This window comes from Fringilla coelebs, assembly GCF_963513975.1.
Source record: "Fringilla coelebs genome assembly, chromosome: 2".
NCBI classification, from domain to species: domain Eukaryota; kingdom Metazoa; phylum Chordata; class Aves; order Passeriformes; family Fringillidae; genus Fringilla; species Fringilla coelebs.
The window spans coordinates 89089080-89107396 of NC_140029.1; the positions used below are offsets into that span (position 1 = coordinate 89089080).

The 18317-nt window shown below is 44.6% G+C and overlaps 1 protein-coding gene across 1 annotated transcript; it reads left to right on the forward strand.

Moving 5' to 3' along the window:
* Nucleotides 1-200: 200 nt before the first annotated feature.
* Nucleotides 201-18211, forward strand: LOC311166290 (antigen WC1.1-like; the record flags this gene model as incomplete). Its single annotated transcript, XM_084226187.1, has 17 exons — nucleotides 201-328; nucleotides 568-638; nucleotides 4914-5228; nucleotides 6673-6981; nucleotides 8222-8536; nucleotides 9347-9658; nucleotides 9955-10272; nucleotides 11466-11780; nucleotides 12461-12775; nucleotides 13643-13705; nucleotides 13792-14106; nucleotides 14306-14341; nucleotides 14632-14769; nucleotides 15071-15166; nucleotides 15728-15811; nucleotides 16833-16985; nucleotides 18114-18211. The coding sequence occupies exons 2-17, from the start codon at nucleotides 569-571 to the stop codon at nucleotides 18209-18211; spliced, it is 3252 nt and encodes a 1083-aa protein (XP_084082313.1). The 5' UTR covers nucleotides 201-328; nucleotide 568.
* Nucleotides 18212-18317: the final 106 nt, after the last annotated feature.

Sequence of the window (18317 nt, forward strand, 5' to 3'; positions counted from 1 at the left end):
AGAGTTGTGACCAAATAAGGAAGACTTAAGCCTACCCCAAAGACAGAGACAGTATCATTTTTTTACTCACCTCTAGTGATAAACACTGTTTCTGTTGATTGGAGTAAAATTCTTGCAATGTGACAGGTAAGCTACAAATTAAAGTAATTTTCTTTGCCTTTTTTTCTTCTGAAGTTATTAATAAATGACCAGTGTTCTGCACTTTCATACTCCTTTTCAGGTGAGAAATAGCCACTTTTCACAGTGCTCTGCCTGTGCCACCAGTGTTGGTCCCACAGTAAAACAATTCCGATGATGACATCAGATACGCAATCATCCTTCATATAAGGTCACAAGTGCACTTTTTGAATTTTATTGGAGGTTTTGGCTCCTTCAGATTGGAGATTAGTCTGCTGATAACGTCTAAAAAGGTGAACAATATTTCTATTGGTTCCTTCAGGTAGCTCATGGTAGCACGTGAATCTATATATTTCCTCCTTTGTAGTCATTTGTGAGGTACTGGAATGTCCAGCCAGAGTTTTAGCTAGGCAGTGCCTGGAGAGTAAAGTTTCATCCATCTGTGGTCAGGATGGCAATAAAAGGACTTCTTTCTGCTCCAGTGCTGTGGCTGATTCTCCTCTCCATTCAGGTCTCCCTGGGTAAGTACATACTTTATTTTGCATAGGACAGTGCGATAAAGAAAAAGCATGCAAATTTAATATAAATAGGTTGTTCTTCTACCAACCTGTAAAGCAAAGTGACAAAATGGTGTTTAACTATGTTCCTGTGTTTGATTCAATCTTCTTGATAATCCTTGATAAGGAAGGGTAAGCCTTTTCTAAAAGTTTGGTGTTTTACTCAGATATCAGTGACTGGCCATTCTCATAAGAATTCAAGTCCAAAATTTGTAAACAGTTTAGCTGTACTAAAAACCGACTGGGTATTCTTACTACTGCCTTATCTCTCCTGCTGAGCTCTTTGTAGATGAAATTAATAATTCCAGGTCTTTGTTCAACACTAGTTAAAATGATGCAGCTCTATCCTGTGTGCCCAGGGAGCTCTACCCTGTGTGGAGTTTGGGTAACACAGCATCTCCTTAGTTGTTCCTCTATACATGAGGCTTATCACTCTTTGTCTCTCTGCACTTCTGGAGCTATGTGTACATGCTTGATGCTGGTGATGAGACAGATTTTGGAAACCTTATTTTTTTCTCTCTACACATGGAAGTGACATTAAGGCATTGTGGAGGTGGTCGCATCCTCGTATGATGAGAACAAGACTTCAGGGTCAATGCTTGGCTATAGCATGGCCCTAGTCTTGAAGGTTCTCACCAGCTGTGTGGATGCAGTCAAAGTTCACAGGGTAGGGAATGGGAGGCACTCTTGATGTACATTTTGATAATATGAAACATTTTTTAGTTAGATACCTTTGTAGTGACATTTTAGTGTCAGCTGAGCTGTACTGCAGAAATGTCTTGTCTGCCAACTCCTTGTTAATATCAGGGAACAGTAACTGACGGGAAGATGCAGACATCAGGAGCTTTACAATGACACCATCAGCAGCACTCTACCACCCTCATCTCTGACCTCGCAGCACTTGCACTCTCCATGCTGCTACAGGTGTTCTGATGTTCCCCAGGCACAGAGCACTGTGCAGAGCAGTGCAGGAGTCCCAAGTCTCTGGGAGTGAGCTGGAAATCTGCCCCTGAGGCAGCTGGCCTGGGCTGGAAACCTCCTCACAGGGCATGGGGACAGGACTGCATGGTGCACCCTCACCTTTTCCTGTGAGAAGAAGCGGGTTTTCAGCTGGAGCAAGCAAAAATCTGATGCCTTCTCAGCCAAGCAGAACACCAAACCACTGAATTCAGTGAAGGTACTTGCAGGACATGCTGTGGAATGTGAGGAAATACAAGATTGTACCTGTACGTATCATAAAAAATTAGCAGAAGAGTGATTACAGCAAATGACAGCTTTTATTAAAAATATTTAAATCTGTCGATTGGCTTGTGCCTATCTCTGCATACAGTCTTGCATGCTGTACATGTTGAAAACATCAGATGTACAATTATTTAAAAATTCAAATGCACAGAGGTGGTACAGTTGAGTGAAGAGCTGTTTGGCTTTGTTCCTGGATATGGCTAATAGAAGTTGGTTATCTGGTTCATTTAAAAATGTTTTAAGAATTCAACTTTTCTTAGAATTCATACCCTTTTAAATGTATAAATATTATAGCTGAGGAAACTCTTTTTTTGAACTGTGTTCTTCAAATACCCAGGGGGTTGTTCTCCAGAATATCTTTTTAGAGACTTACAAGACTTATTGCAGAAAGATTATGCCCCCTCTGAGACAACATGTTGCAGGCACAAAGTGGTTTTCTAGTTACCTGGGAATTGTACCATGCATGTGATTTTCTCAGGACACTCAGGAGATTTGAGGAGAGAGGATGTTTTGCAGAAAAAATAGGTTTTGGAAATTACCAATTGTCAGTCACTTCAATAACCACCTTTTTTTTTGGGTGTTGTTTCTAAATTTAAATGATAGGCAGGAAATTGTGAGGAAATCCAGCAGTGTTAGCAAAGACGTAAAGCCTTTGTCTGTGTATGGGAGGTGATGATGTGTCAAAGCCACATTGTCTGTGTATGATGAAGCAGTTACAGACCACATGAAGATGGAGGCAAAATTGCCTTCCAATTCACCATTGCTAGCAGTTTACTCTGCAATAAAAAATGAAACAATGGCTAGTTTTGGAAAGAAAAACCCATGGCTGCATTAGCACCAGCTCATGGGTTGAGGCTCCCACACTTGCAGTGAGTAGAGAGAAGAATTAGATTTGTTTCCAAATGCAAATAAAAATTAAATATTCTTATTTCACAATGTCAGATGACAGCAAGATGTGTGATATGTAGAAACGCCTCTCTCTTTTGAGGAAGAGAGGGAAGGTGAAATTTTACATAAAGGATTGTTTTAAAAAAAATCTTACAGGAAAACCCAAGGCTCTTTGTGCAAATTATCTTCTGTCGCTTATCAAACAGCATCATTGACAGGAGATGATCTTCCCAGGCTGCTCTGCCTTCCCTCCACATCAGGGCCCAGTGCTGGGTCTGGATGAGTACTGCAGGATTCTCTTGGCACCTGGTCCCTGTGGCTGTGCGTGCAGATCAACAGGGCCCATGGCCAGGCATGGAACACAAGTGCACCTCCCACGTGGCACAGGCGGTGGGAGAAGGTCCAGGTCTGCGCTTCAATGGGCCCATGGGCAGAGCATGTGGGTGGAAAACCCAGGTGGGAAAGGCCAAGGTCATCAAGGCTTCTTGGTACACTCAAGACATTGACAATTGGATTGAACCTCTCCTGTAAATGTTTGCTTTAATATTCCATAGTGAGTCGGGTCTTGAAACAGTAAAAATTTGTGTTATTAGGCTTCTTATATGACTGTCCTGTAAATTTCCTTTAGCTTTGTGGTCAATCAGAATAATGCCCCAGGCCCAAAAGAAGTTGCCAGCCCTCTTCAGGGATTTACCTGTTCCATAACATGCTGAAATGCAAACCTGATCAAACTGAAGACAAAAATCAGATGTAGTGGCCAACTTCTTCCTGTTTCCTTTGCACATTTAGTTTCTGGTCTGTCCTTAACCTGGGAATACAACAGTCCTGCATGTCATTTCCTACCACTTGATTTTCAACCCATTTCATGAGTATCCTCTTTCATACCTCAAACAGCAGTGCCTTTGATGCAGCTTTTAGCCCAAGCAGTCACACACGTGTCATACCCACATACAAACAGACACCCACACACACCACAGCTGTACCTGGCTGCCCACACTGCCGGAAACATGAGACGTGTAACACACATGGCACCAACATAAACAGCAGCAGCAGCCTTACAATGATCTGCCTTAACCTCTGTGAGGCCTTTGACATGGTTCCACACAACAGTCTTGTCATTAAATTGGTCATATATATGGGTTTGTTGGATGGACTATTCAATGGATAAGAAATTGGCTGGATGGATGCATCCAAAGAGTTACAGTCAATGGCTCAATGTCTAGATAGACATCAGTAACAAGTGGTGTCCCTCAGGGGATGGGAACCGTTCAAAATCCCTCTTACTGGCATTGGTAGCAAGATTGAGTTCACCCTTGGCAAGTTTCCAGAGGACACCAAGCTCAGTGGTGCAGCCATTGAGGGAAGGAATCCAGAGGAATCTTGACAGGCTTGAAAAATGAACCTCACCCCATGAAGTTCAACAAGGTCAAGTGAAAGGTGCTGTACCTGGCTTAGGGTAACCATCAGGATCAGCACGGACTGGAGGATGGATGGCTTGAGAGCAGCCCATGGAGAAGGACTTGGGGATACTGGTGGGTACAAACTGGACATCAGCCGGCAATGTGCCCTCACAGCCAACTTTGAGCTGAGCCTTCTAGCAGACCCCCTGATCTTTCCACCTCTCCAGTGGCTGGCCTGGCCCCTCTGGTCCCTCTGGTAGCCAACTCCTCCAGCTACCTCACTCCCAAAGACACACAAATTTGGCTTTTAGGTCAATTAACTCACAGGATAATGCAGCTTGATCTATTGTAGCAATCACACTCTGATAGGCAGTCCCCTCACTCCAGTTGCCAGTGTTTATTGTGGCAGGTTTTGTGAATCACAAAGCAGGGACATTACTCAGCATTTTCCAGCCCTGGTGAGTCAGTAAAAGAGAAAGTTTGCCTGTCATTAGAAATAATTTACATTTTAGCAGTGCAGTTAGCTCAAACTTGTAAATACAGACATAACTCCTTGCAAAAAAACACTCTTTAAGTTGGACTATTTAGAAAGGTGAACCAAATAAGTCTGATGCAAGAGTAAATTAAGAGCAATAATGATCTCATTAACATCTGCAGTAGATAATCATGATTAAACTCTGTCCTTTCTATAACCTTGCTCTGTCTGAAGGCACTGATGAATTGAGGCTGTCAAATGGAACTGGCCCCTGTTCTGGGAGAGTGGAAGTAAAACATGAGGAGCAGTGGGGAACCGTGTGTGATGGTGACTGGACCATAAAGGATGCTGAGGTTGTCTGTAAGCAACTGCAATGTGGATTTGCTGTTAAGGCCCTAAATCGAGCTCCTTTTGGACAAGGAACTGGACCAACGTGGTTGTACCGAGTTGATTGCCGTGGAAATGAATCTGCTCTCTGGAACTGCTCTCACGGAGGATGGGGTGTTTTTACCTGCTCTCATTACTTTGATATTGGAGTGATCTGCTCAGGTAAGAAGTGATCCAGCCTTGTATAATAGAAAAAAGATATGAGCCTGGGATCAAACTTTGTCCTAGCTGGATAAAGCCAAGTACTCCCTCTACTCATCCAAAGCAAGTTGCTCCAGCATTAAGTCATCTGAGTGCAAGCTGACTTTGCCTGGGCACAGCAATGACATCAAATGAGCATATTAAATTACACAGAACAAAAAAAAAAAAACCAACACACTATTTGTTTCTACCACAGCTCTCCCAGGCAACAGGAGAGCAGTACTGAACTTGCCTTTGACATTGAATTGGGGCTAAAAAAGCAGGTGCAGGTAGAGAAGCAAGAAAATGCAATGTTATGTCATACAACTGCCCTTTTTCACCAGATCTTTTCAGGTAGGCTAAGACAGGACATTCTCCAATGGCAAAAAAAGACCAATACCTGTTTGTCTTCTTCCTGTGCAAAATGTGCATGGAAAAAGAACCACTGCACGAAGTTTTTCCTTCCCAGCTTCAGGACTTTTGTCCTTTTTTGATTTTTGTAAGGCTCCTGTCAGCCCATTAGTCTAGCCTGTCTAGATCTCTCTGAATGGCAGCTCTGCTCACGTGGTTATCTCCCTACCCCCCAAAATCATAAGTGTACTCCATCACCACCTCCATGAAGATAAGACACTGAGCAGAACAGGCCCCTGGAAAGACCCAACAAGGGAAATTCCACTTGCTGACTGAGCCTGAGCATTCAATCAGCTGCTTAACCATGCTGTCCTTCCAGCCAGCCAGTAACCTCCTAGATCTTGGACATCAGAACATTGTGCAAGACCATGTTAATGGCAGTGATCAATGTCAGCTAAATGACATGCACTGCTGTCCCTTCATCCATAAATCCATTTTAATCAGAGAAAGCATTACAGTCCCACAGGCAGGATACACACTTGATAAAACCATGCTGACTCTTCCCATTTATCTCCTGGTGCCCACAAATGAATTTCTACAAGTCTCACTCCATCCTTTTTTTCAAGTACCAAAGGGAGGCTGGCCAGCCTGCAGATCTCTAGACTGTCTTTTTAGAAATTCTGAAACTGGGTGCAACGTTTCCTGTTTCCTCTTCCTGGGGTGCTTCTGCTTCCTGTTCATTCAAATAATGAGGTCTCAAGGACACACACTAGTAAATGGCTATTTTTCTATTTACCTGTTTGGGGATTGCTACTTCTCAGTCACTGGCAGATGCCCAAAGTTTCCTTCCTTCTTTCCCAAGGATTTAGTATTTTCACCTGCTGAGAAATAAGCAATCTCATACACCATTTTCTTCTTTATCAGTGCCATACAGGAATTGCCCCAGTCACAATTCAAAAGTATCAGTGGTCCTCAGAGAAGTGAAATGTGTTTTGCCCATTAAGGAGTTATAAAAATAGGTCAGTACAACCAACCCTTGAATGCTGGATTTCTTGTTTTTTGGGTTTTTTTCCAGGCTTCTCTGATATGCATCTGACTGGAGGGGACACTGCCTGCTCAGGACATCTGAAAGTAAAGAAAGAAGAAACTTGGGCCACTGTCTGTTTCTCACACATTGATTTCAAAACCGCCTCTGTTATATGTAATGAGTTAAAGTGTGGCCAGGCTGTGGACACCTTGAGAGGAACTCACTTTGGAGACAGACATGAGCTGATCTGGCAGGAAGAGTTTCACTGTGTAGGGAATGAGGCTCACCTTGCAGACTGTCCCAGGAGCATGCACCATACTAACACATGCTCTCATGATGCCACTGTTGTGTGTTCAGGTGAGACTTTGGACTGATGGACATAATTCACCCCTATTCTATATGCTTTCTTCCTGTTAACCCACAGTTCAGAGCATCTGTACACTTCTGTGTCCTCAGGATCCTTGGATGCTTCCCCTACCATGAGCCATTCAAGGGGGACCAGAAAATAACAGAGAGCAGTCCCACAATGTCTCAGTCACTCTACTGAGAGTCTGCATCTAACATGGGCTGTTCTAATCACTTCACTACTACACAGATATCTCAAAAGCGCTTTTATTTCTTTTATGCCAACCCTTCTTAAGAACTCCATATAGTCACGGCTGCTGGGGACTCTGAATACGGCTATGTATTGCCACCACAGAAAAAGTGAAGATTAGGCCTAACAAACACAACTTTTTTCCTGAGGCCACAGTTTTAAAGGGGTAAACTAAACCTGGGGCAGAGCTGATGGCAACAGTCTGACACAAAACAAGCCTGGAAAAGGGCTGGAGCTCATGTCCTTTTCCTGCCCAAAGGGCTTCAGTCTGTTCCAAGACTGCCTTGGGCACTGTGACCAGTGGCAGCCAAACCTCACTTAAGGCATCTAACAGGCCTTGGCTCCTGCCTCTGTCTTGCAAGAGTCTTAGCTCAGAGCTGAATCCTGCACCCATTAGGGGTACAATGCAAGGACAAGGTAAGGGTAGAATGCAACAGTGTGAGAAGAGAGAGGGACTCCATGGAGCTGGCAGTAGGACACCACAGTGCCATCCACCACAGCTGCCCTTTATTGTCCATAGGCTGATGGTTACGGCCTGGGGTGTTCAGAGTCTTGCTCTGGGGCATGGATGAAAGCTGAGGATTCCCCACTGCAGTTTCTGCTGACCAGGAAATGTGACATGACCAACGACTGGGAGAGAGCGTGATACTAGTTGCTCCCACCCTGAGTTCCTCACATGCAAGGCAGGGCTGAAACTGCCTCTGCAAGAGAAGATGTTGTAAGGTAGCAGCAGTATTGTGAGGGGAGGAGAGAGAAGAGCAGAGAGGAGACACTGAACTTAAAGAGTCAAAAGACTTTTAGTCAAACAGTACAGGCTACAACGTGGACAATAAAGACGTTTTTCAGAGCTGGCTTATCAGCATCCTGTTCTAAGATGCTTTCCAGTAACCTGGCACATGAATGAATGCTAGTTTCTTGCAGATAGAGAGAGCTCCTACAGTTTTCAGTGCAGAAGCACAAAATCCCAAAAGTAACTGCAAAGCTCCTTCATTCTTTCTGCAGGCTATGGTGGGTACAGGCTGGCAAAGGGCAACACCACGTGTTCAGGGAGAGTAGAGCTCCTCCACGGAGGCACATGGGGAGCCCTGTGTGACTACCTGTGGGATTTGCCAGCTGCCAATACCCTCTGCCAGCAGCTAGACTGTGGAATTGCACTACTGATCCCAAGTGGACAGTCCTTTGGGGAAGGAAATGGATCCGTCTGGAACGCCACATTCAGCTGCCAGAAGAATGGGTCACTCCCGAGAGACTGTCCCGTGCGTGCTCTCGCTCAGGATGAATGCCCTGCTGGAAAAGAGGCTCATGTGGTATGTTCAGGTGAGCAGTGGGAAGATCTAAGAAGAGAACTGAAAAATTCCTTCCTTGAGGAAAAATACAGACTCAAAATTCAGAGGGCGTATGTGGAGTCAGGCTCTGCCTTTTGACTGCTGCCACAAGAGACAAGGCTACCCTTCAACTGTAGCACAAGGCTGGTCTCTCTGAAATGCTCCTAGTGTAGGGTGACAGCAAGAGCAGGGCTGCTGCACAGCCAGGATGAGCTGGGCTCAGAGGCTGAGCACAGCACAGGCAGAGTCCTTGCCACCAAGATGCAATCCAGAGCATCTGCAGAGAGGACAGAGGAAGGTGTTGGTAATAAGGTCTATGAGCAGTCCCAGAGAAGTCAAAGCAAAGAGGTGCAGGGTCTGGCTGGAGAGAACAGCCAGGCACAGCATGAGACAAGACTGGAGATGGTTATGCCTGTCATGTACTTGAGGCAGGGATTGAATTCCCAGTCCAGGTTTAAGTGAGGACTTGGACCAGCAGTTGAAGGATGCAGAGCTGTAAGCCCTCAGTGATATTGGTCTGAAAAATTAAGGTCTATTGGTTGACCCAAAGCCCCAAAACCTAGTGCCCTGATTTTAAAAATTGCAAATGGGACATGAGCCTGAGTTCTAGTCATTCTTCTCAGTAAAATAGGCTGGACTGAAGTCTAGTTATGAGTATGGAAGTTTCTAGTAATGAGTATGGCCCAGTTAAGTACTTTTCACTACTGAATGATAAGGAAAACTCATTCCCCTTTCCCAATCACTTCCAGGTCCTGCCCATGAGCAAATGTAACACTCCAATATTCCCTTTCTCTACATTCAGGGTGTCCAGGGGGCAGGCTGGTGAATGGCACTGCGTGCTCTGGCATAGTGGAGATCCGCCACGGAGACACATGGGGAAGACTCTGCCACTCCCACTGGAATTTGCAAGCTGCCAGTGTTCTCTGCCATCAGCTGAACTGTGGCTATGCAAAATCAATCCAGATGGAAGATGGTTTTGTGGGTGGAAATGGGCCTATATGGAGAGATGCTTTTCACTGTAAAGGGACAGAGTCCTGCCTATGGGATTGTGTTCAAGTGACTTTGGGCAACCCAACCTGCTCAGCCAAAGAAGCAGCCACTGTAACTTGCTCAGGTAAGTCAGGAGTGGCCTTTTATGGGTGGTGTTACTTCAGACCAAAGCAGTGCTGGTGATCTCACTTGCAGGATCTAGCTTTTGGGGTGGGGAAGCCTCTCTTGCTTCCCTTTGCAGGCCCTTGTGTGCACGAAAGCAAACAAAGCCTTAATGGCGGCAATCCCCTTAATCAGTGGTGAGAATTAATATTTTGTCAGCCCAGAAATTTGTCTTCCATGGCTTTCCTGCAAGTTATTTCTACTGCAGTGAGATAAGTAGATGTCACTCAATATATTTCCCAACTCTCTTGAGCCCAGGTCTTGCTGAATCACTCAGACTCTCAGGGGGTGAGAGCCGCTGTGACGGGCGAGTTGAGATCTCCCTCCATGGTGTGTGGAGCAGAGTCCTGGATGACAGCTGGGACATTAGGGATGCCCATGTGGTGTGCAGACAGCTCCAGTGTGGAACTGCTGAGAAAGCCTATTACCTTCCAAAGTCTGAGCGGGGCATGGGTCTTGTTGGCCTAAGGAGTGTCCAGTGTACTGGAAACGAGACTCAGCTGATGCTCTGCAGCACCTCCCATCATCAGACAGCGCCGACGGGAGTTTCTGAGGACGTTGGTGTGATTTGTTCAGGTGAGTTGCTGTGTGAAAGGTACAGGAGGTTTACCTAGGATTTCTCCAGCCCATGTTGTGCTGTAGTGTCACAGATCTTCAGCTGGCATGAGTCTGAGCTAGAGGATAGTTAAGGAAGCAAGTGTAATTTACATAATGCTTTCTTCATCTGAATTTCTTACAGAATTATCTTCCAGAGTCAAAAATAACTATTAGAACACAGTAAAAATGCGGGTGTTAAAGTGGTAGGTGCTGCTGCCTATCTCCTGTCCCCAGCAAGGCTCTCCTGTGGAAAAGCAGGCTGAGTTAACACCAGGCAATGCAGTCAAACCTCCACTCAACACTCCCTGCAGCTGGCTCAGCGATAGAGGCAAGAAAGGCTCTTTTGCAAGGTTTTATTCCAGCAGAGTAACACTGTCACTGAAGGAAAAACCCTGAAGGAAAGAGAATGAACCATGTGGAGTAGGGAGCTTATAAAGGGGAAGGGGTGGGGGGGAAGACCTAAAGGCTGGGCAGAGGGGCCTGGCCACCAGGGGTACCAAGCCAGCGACAGGGGAAGGAGAAACCAGAGGAAGTCGTGACACCAAGTCCATGGGGGAGACTGTTTTTCCCTTTGGGAGGGATGACTCTATGGTAAGTAGTTCATGTTTCCAGGGCTGAGGGCTTGGGGATTGACCAAGGGGGGAGAATTCATGGGATGCTACAACACAGAAGCCATAAGAACACTAATTTGGCTATAATTGTCAAGAATTCTTACTGTCACTTGAGAATTAAATAGCTTTCATTTTGTGACACTTCTATATTTATAGATACTTGCAGCTATCCTACAGAATATTACAACTGTTTCTACTCTTCTCTGATTTTGTAACCCATTTGTAACAGGAACTGTGTCTGTCTCTAACTAAAGGAGTATAGACAGAAAACAGGTTGTCTGGCTTTCTAAGATAAGGTGATCTCTGCATATACTCGGTATGATTACACGCTTCTTGCTTGCAGTATCTGACCAGAACTATTCAAACACTCACCTGATGCAGGAGTAGGCCTTTCCCTTTATGCAGTTTAGCCTCACAGAACTTCTGCCCAAGCAACCATAGCAGAAGAATCGGATATAACAAGAACATGATGTCTTAAAAGTGCTTTAAAAACATTGCCATTATGCTGACCTGTGCATTATAGTTGTGCTGCATGTTGACAGCTGGATTTTCCTCCCACAGGCAGCAGACAGATGAGGCTGGTGAATGGAACAAACCGCTGCGCCGGGAGAGTAGAGCTTTATCATCATGGCATCTGGGGCACCATCTGTGATGATAGCTGGGATCTATCAGATGCCAATGTTGTTTGCAAACAGCTTGGATGTGGCCATGCCATCGAGGCATTTGGCTCTGCTCATTATGGTGAAGGGTCAGGGCAGATCTGGCTGGACGACGTGAATTGCACTGGGGCTGAATCTGATCTCTGGGCGTGTGCCTCTAGGGCGTGGGGCCAGCACAACTGCCAACACAAAGAGGATGCTGGAGTCCTGTGCTCAGGTGTGTTTGGAAAACCCTTTCCTGAGCCAGTGGGTACAAACAGGAGAGTTGTACAAAAGAGAAGTCAAGAATAGTGGGGACATGCTTGGAAAGCCTCCTCCTGTCTTGATGACAAGCACAGTTGGTCAGCACATCTTCTTGGTCCTACCAAGATCCAGAGGATCTACAGAAGCCCATATTATGCACACACACACACACACACACACACACATATACAAAAGTCTGTGGTGTACTAGGATATTTGGAGGATAAATTTTAGGAGTTTGTAAAGATTTCCACAGCAGGGGGCTGTGTGTTCCTTCCAGTTAGTTACAGCTGGCTCTGAAACCAATGGGAACAACCCACTGCGCACTACAGCATCAGACAATCCAAGTAGCTTATGGTGGCTCTGCTCACGCATATTTAAGACAGAATGGCAGCAGCGAGAGAGAGGAGAAATGACAGAGAAGTGGAAAAAACACAGGTGACCCCTGAAGCGGGTTTAGGGCCTGCCAGAGCCCATGCTGGAGCCAGAACAAAGCCTGAAAGGACTGCAGCCTCTGGAGTATCCATGCTCCACAATGCAGGCAGAACCAATACAGCCAGTTAGCACTGGAAAAAAAGTGTCATCACACAAGCAGGAAAGAAGCATCACAGGAAGTCTGTGGCACTAATCCCATTTTTCGTGCCTTCACTTGCAGATTTCCTGGCTCTGAGGCTGGTGAACGGCAACGACTGTGCCGGGCGAGTAGAAGTTTTCTACAACGGGACGTGGGGGAGCGTTTGCTCCAACCGCATGTCCCTGCTCACCGCAGCAACCGTGTGCAAACACCTGGGCTGCGGAGACAGGGCAGGAATAGCCACGGACCTCAAATACGGCCGAGGGTCTGGGCCCACCTGGCTGGACCACATTGAGTGCGCTGAGCAGCACAGCTCGCTCTGGCACTGTCAGTCAGACCCCTGGGATCCTCAGTCGTGCAGCAACCGCGCTGAAGAGACCCACATTACCTGCACTGGTAATCAGAAATGTATTTGTATGAGGCCAGACATGCACATTAACCTATGGGTGCACCTATGGATGTCACAGAAATTACTTCGTGTGCACTCGTTATCTGGTGCACATTGTTTCTGGTTTCATGAAAATGGCAGCAACGTTCTGTTTTGTCTATATCATTGACTTAAATGAGTGAATTAAAATTACAAGATTATCAGAGTGCTGTGGCCCAGTGAAATCCTACGGAATTCCCTAACAGGATGGCGCCATTGCATATTTTTTAATGCAAAAATCTATGAGACACAGTCAGTCTGTGGGATGTGAGCTAGGATGAGACTTCCCAAAAGGTCTAGAGCCAAGTCTATGTGTCTGCATGTAAGGAGGCATATCTGTGTATAAACATAGCTGTGGACAAGTGTACAAATCCATTTGGTTCTAAAGGCTCATTTCTAATGCCTGCTCTTATGACAGTATTTCACACCTATGGGTATCAATATCTGTATTAATACGTAATAAAATATATAAAAGGAAATATAAAAGATAAAATATAAAAGACAAAATATAAATATAAAAGATAAAATATAAAGTATAAAAGACAAAATAGAAAATAGAAAATAAATATAATATAAAATATAATAAAAAAGAAATCTACATGACATTCAGATATCCTGAAAGGGATTGCAGCTGCCTCATGAGAAGAGGGAAAGCATAACCATCAGGAAGATTATTACTCACAGCAACAGCCAAACAGCCATCTGCCAAGAACTAAACAGGCGATACACATATTTCAGGAAATAATTAACCTGATGGTTAATTTTCAGCTATTATACTCCCTCTTCTTTTTTCAGAGAATAATTAAATTATTTACTTCATTATTTAAATTCTGCAGGAAGAAAAGAGGCAACATCTCCAGCTGCATTTGCTGAGTGTCCAAACTCCACAAGTTGTTCAGGTACCTCCACGTCTTTGTTTTTCCTTTTCGGTCCCTGTGGACCTTCCTGCTGTTTCAGTAAAACAAGAGGTTTCTGTGCTTTGCAGACAAGGAGAAGTTACGAGTCGTGGGAGGAGAGGATGAATGTTCAGGCAGAGTGGAGATGTGGCACCAAGACTCCTGGGGAACAATCTGTGATGACTCCTGGGATGTGGCAGATGCCAATGTTGTGTGCAGGCAGCTGGGCTGTGGATCTGCTGTGTCTGCTCTGAGTGAGGCCGCCTTTGGGGAAGGGACTGGTCCCATCTGGTTGGAGAAGGTGCACTGTAAAGGAACAGAGCTGTCTCTGTGGGACTGTCCTGCCAAACCTTTGTTTGGCAAAAACTGTGATCATAAAGAAGATGCTGCTGTGAATTGCTCTGGTTAGTGACTGGTCCTTTATTACACAGGTCTGTGAAGGAGGTGGGTAGGGGAGCATTATGCCAGTTGTACTTCCCAGTGACTAGCCCTTTCACAATTTTGACTGCTAAAACATCACAAGATGTGATGTTTTAGATCATGAAGATGTTCTCCTTATTTTTCACACTTCCCTCTTAATCTGGACTCACCTTCCTTTTGCAGGTGTGGCAGAAACAACAGCATCACCCACGAGACCAGGTAAATTCTTTCTCTCTCTTTTCTTTCCCCCATCAAATGACAATTTAATGTCCCTGATACTTAACAGATAAAACAGCAGCTCATCTGAAAGCACTTCCCCCAGCCTTTCACAAAGGAACACTGAGAGGCACTACCCCCAGCTGCTGAATTTTATCTGCTTGAGCAGGACCCATGGCAGAGCAGCAGGTGCCCTGCCTCACCCTGTTAGCAGGGGCACAGCAAGGGGCTGCAGAGGAGCAGCCCTTTGGGACACGTGATTCTCTACTTGTTTCCTCTTGGTTTGCACTCAGATCGCCCCCGCCGCCCTGCCACAGGCAGCACGAGACTCTCAGTGCCTGTCATCCTCTGCATTATCCTGGGGACCCTCCTCTGCCTGGTCCTTGCCATTCTTGCTGGGCAGATGCGACGTGCCAGGGCACAGCAGAGAGGTGGGTTTCTCAGGACTGGTAAGAAATGCCTCCTTTACATGGCCCCAGATGTTTAGTTGGCTGGGGAGGCAGCGGGGATGGGTGACTGATCAGATGAACTGAATCTGTTACACACTGAGATTTTTCATTATTTTCTGGCAGTGAAAGAGCCCAGAGGTGCTTATCCTCAGTCAGCACCTCTTGGTGCCTTCCTTGGTACCAACCAGGCCACATAGGCCCCTGTAAGGCACTTCTCCTTTTCAAGACTCCCGCCTGAATATAAGCAGAGACTGTGAAAGTGATCATTACCTTTTCCTTTCAGGCTCCAGACTATCCTATGACCCCTTCTCCGAGGCTGTCTATGAAGAGATTGATTATAACCTGATGAGGGAAAAGCAGGGCGTGACTTTCCTCTCAGGTCTGTGTGTGTGTCTTGCTTTTCTCAAAGGAAAGCTCCCCCTTTCTGATCCCAATCTGATACCTTGCAGCTCCCAAATCTACTGGGAAATTTAAAATTCCTGAATTTGAGGAGAGGAGTATCCTGCCCAGCGGACTCTGTCAATCCCTTTCCTAGGGACAATTTGTTTTGTGCAGCTCTCACTGCAGCCACGGACCACAGATCAGTATAGGTCAAACAAACAAACAAACAAACAAACAAACAAAAGAGGTTTGCTGCAGTTATTTAAAGCAGGAACAAATAAAGGAATAATTTGCATCTCCCTCACAGCACCTGGGTCCCTGTAGGTTTTCTCCCATGGATTGCTTTTCTCCCTTTGTGGCTTGCCTCCCCCCTGATCCATGAAAGGTGTTATGGGGCCCCCTGAGGGATTCTTGGTTATTCCATTGTAAGCCTTGCAGAAGTAATACTGACTGTCAAATGTGCTGGACTTGGATGCTATTACTGCTCTTTTTCTCATGGTGCAGTTTTAGCACTTAAGGAGAGTTTAATCTGGTATCATGCTCTTTTTCATTTGCCTAGATTCTTACTCAGAGAGCTCAAAACCAAAGGAACAGTTTTATAGAGCAGACAGTGATGAAGAGAATGGTCCTGGAACAACTCAAGGTGATGTGAGAAAAGGTTTGTACAAAGAAGGAGATCCCAAATCAGGGTAACTTTTAATATCCAAACCATTATGAGTGATTAAGACTTTCATGTCCTAGTGATGTTTCCCTGTGATACAAAATCTTGTGTGTAACTCTTGTGGTGGAAGAGTGTCATACAATGTCATATAGAAGTGCTAGTTTTCTCTTCTCTATGCAAAATTCAAAATAGGTGTTTGCTGGTAGTTCTACAGACACTTCACAGGATCCAGTCACATGAATCCAACAATGTGACAACTGCTTCTCCCAGACATTGCAACTGTAATAGCTTGTAAACTGTTGCCTTATTTCTGAGACAAATGGGGAGAATTAAAACAGAGGAAAGACATATTCCAGAGAAGAACACTGGTGTACAATTTGAGCTGATCAAGGGATCTTAATCCAAGTGATCTGAAGAAAATACAGATTCCTAGCTGTGGGGTTTGCCTGGGTGGTACATGTGGTCTGTTGGTTGGGGTTTTTTTATAATTTGAAATAGGTGAGGGAGAGCAAGTGTTTGGAGAAGAACTGCATTTTCCTAGAGCTGATCAAAAAGCTCTGTTAGCCATTGTCTGGTGTCCAAGAGATCAATTGCCAAAGGCACTAGCAGTTTTGGACCTCAGTTGCCCATATCCCAGACTCTGCTGCACCATGTCTTTATTTTCTACTGCTCTTCTTATATTAAGGACTTTATTAAAGTTAAAAAACAAACTAAAACTTTGAAGTACTTATAGAGAAGACAATTATTCTGAATAATTTCTCTCTCTTATTCAGATTGAATACTGATTTCTAGGTAAAAAGTGAAACAGGAGTGCTTTAATTTACTTTTCTGTTTATACATGTATTATTGGTAAGCATATGTATTTACAATAAAAGTGTGCACAGTAACATCTGCTGAGGGATGGATTTCATTTAAGTACAGACATGTCAGTATTGCAGCCCTGTGTTGCTGGATTATCAGCTACTGCTTTCCCTAGTGGAAATTAATACCTGTACTGTTCCAGAGGCCTCTCCACTGCCTGAAAATGCCCTGGAAGATGATTATGATGATGCAACAGAAGCTCCTGGACCTAGAGATGCTTCTCTTTCTGAGCAGAATGAACAGGAAATCATTGGGATCCCTGGAGAAAGTGACAGAAACAAGGATTCCCAGACAGGTGAGGCAAGAAGAGCAGTGCTGTTCTGTTCTTACATCCAGCTAATCTATACCTCTGCTCTGCCTTCCTTACAGCCATAAAATTCTTGCCTGTGGCCAACCCAATCTAAGTTTCCACTGCTGCAAATTAAAATTGTTACTTCTCATTAGAATGACCATGGGGACAGAGGGTTGCAGTCATCTTTGTAACAGCCTTTTAAGTACTTGAAGACTGATAACAGTTTGTTCACATACCTATCTTCAGTTCTGTTCTGAAATTTGTTTCTCTACGTAGCCACAACCTAAATTAGTCAACTTTCTACTTAGGCCTTGTAGACTACACTCTGCCCATGATGTGTCTCCACTCAGTCCATGTCAGTAGGTCCATATCTTTCAAAAATGGCTTCAAACCCAAAAGTTTATGGTATTTCTTTACAGCATGGTACTGAGATCTTAATAGTGTCAGGTAGAGCAGAAGGACCAGCTCTTACACCATATCCCTCTGTTTATGGATGCTAGTGTGATACTTCCCTTTTTTCCAGCAACATGATAGTCTTGAGAGGATTCTGATATGTATATCATTAGACAAGGATTTTTCAAATTATGAATTGACTGTTTCTCCCTTCATCTGTAGTCCTTATTAGATCTCATTCTATGTCCATGGAGGATGGATTCAGCTAGGTTTTTAACCTAGCACTAAACTTTGTCAGGCCCATATAATTCAGTAAGAATTAACAACAAATATTTAAGACAGACTTTTCTTTATCAGTGCATTTAATATAACTGTGGAACACCTGATCTGAACTCTACTTTTTGGGGTAGTGATAAATATTTCTGGCCTATTGGAGATGTAGAAAAATAATCAAAATATAGGACTCAAAGTAACTAGAGAGACCTTAAAGAGATTTTTTTTTTTTTTTGACAGCCCATGAATATATTCCTTTTAACACTGTGTATAAAGCTTGATCCTTGGAGATGTATACACGCCACAGAAGGCAGTGACATAAGAGTTTCTCAGGTCTTTCACAGTCACTCCTACCTAAGGTTCTAATTTCTGGAGGAGACAACTGGCAGCTGCACAACCACACAGAGGTAATACATAGAGGATGTGCATTCATCTATCTCAGTGTTCTTCCCTTCATGTTTTCAGACTGGACTCCCAGAAACAGGACCTCTGAGGCGGAGAGATCCTCATCCCCTGCTCTTGAGGATACAGGCTATGACGACATTGGAGAGCTGGGGCACTGACAGAGACTGCTGAGCTGCACTGACTTCTTCTGGAAATACACCACTGTTCATGAAACGCTCATCCTGTACTAGCAGAACCAGAACAACCTGCAGTTAGGACTAGCTA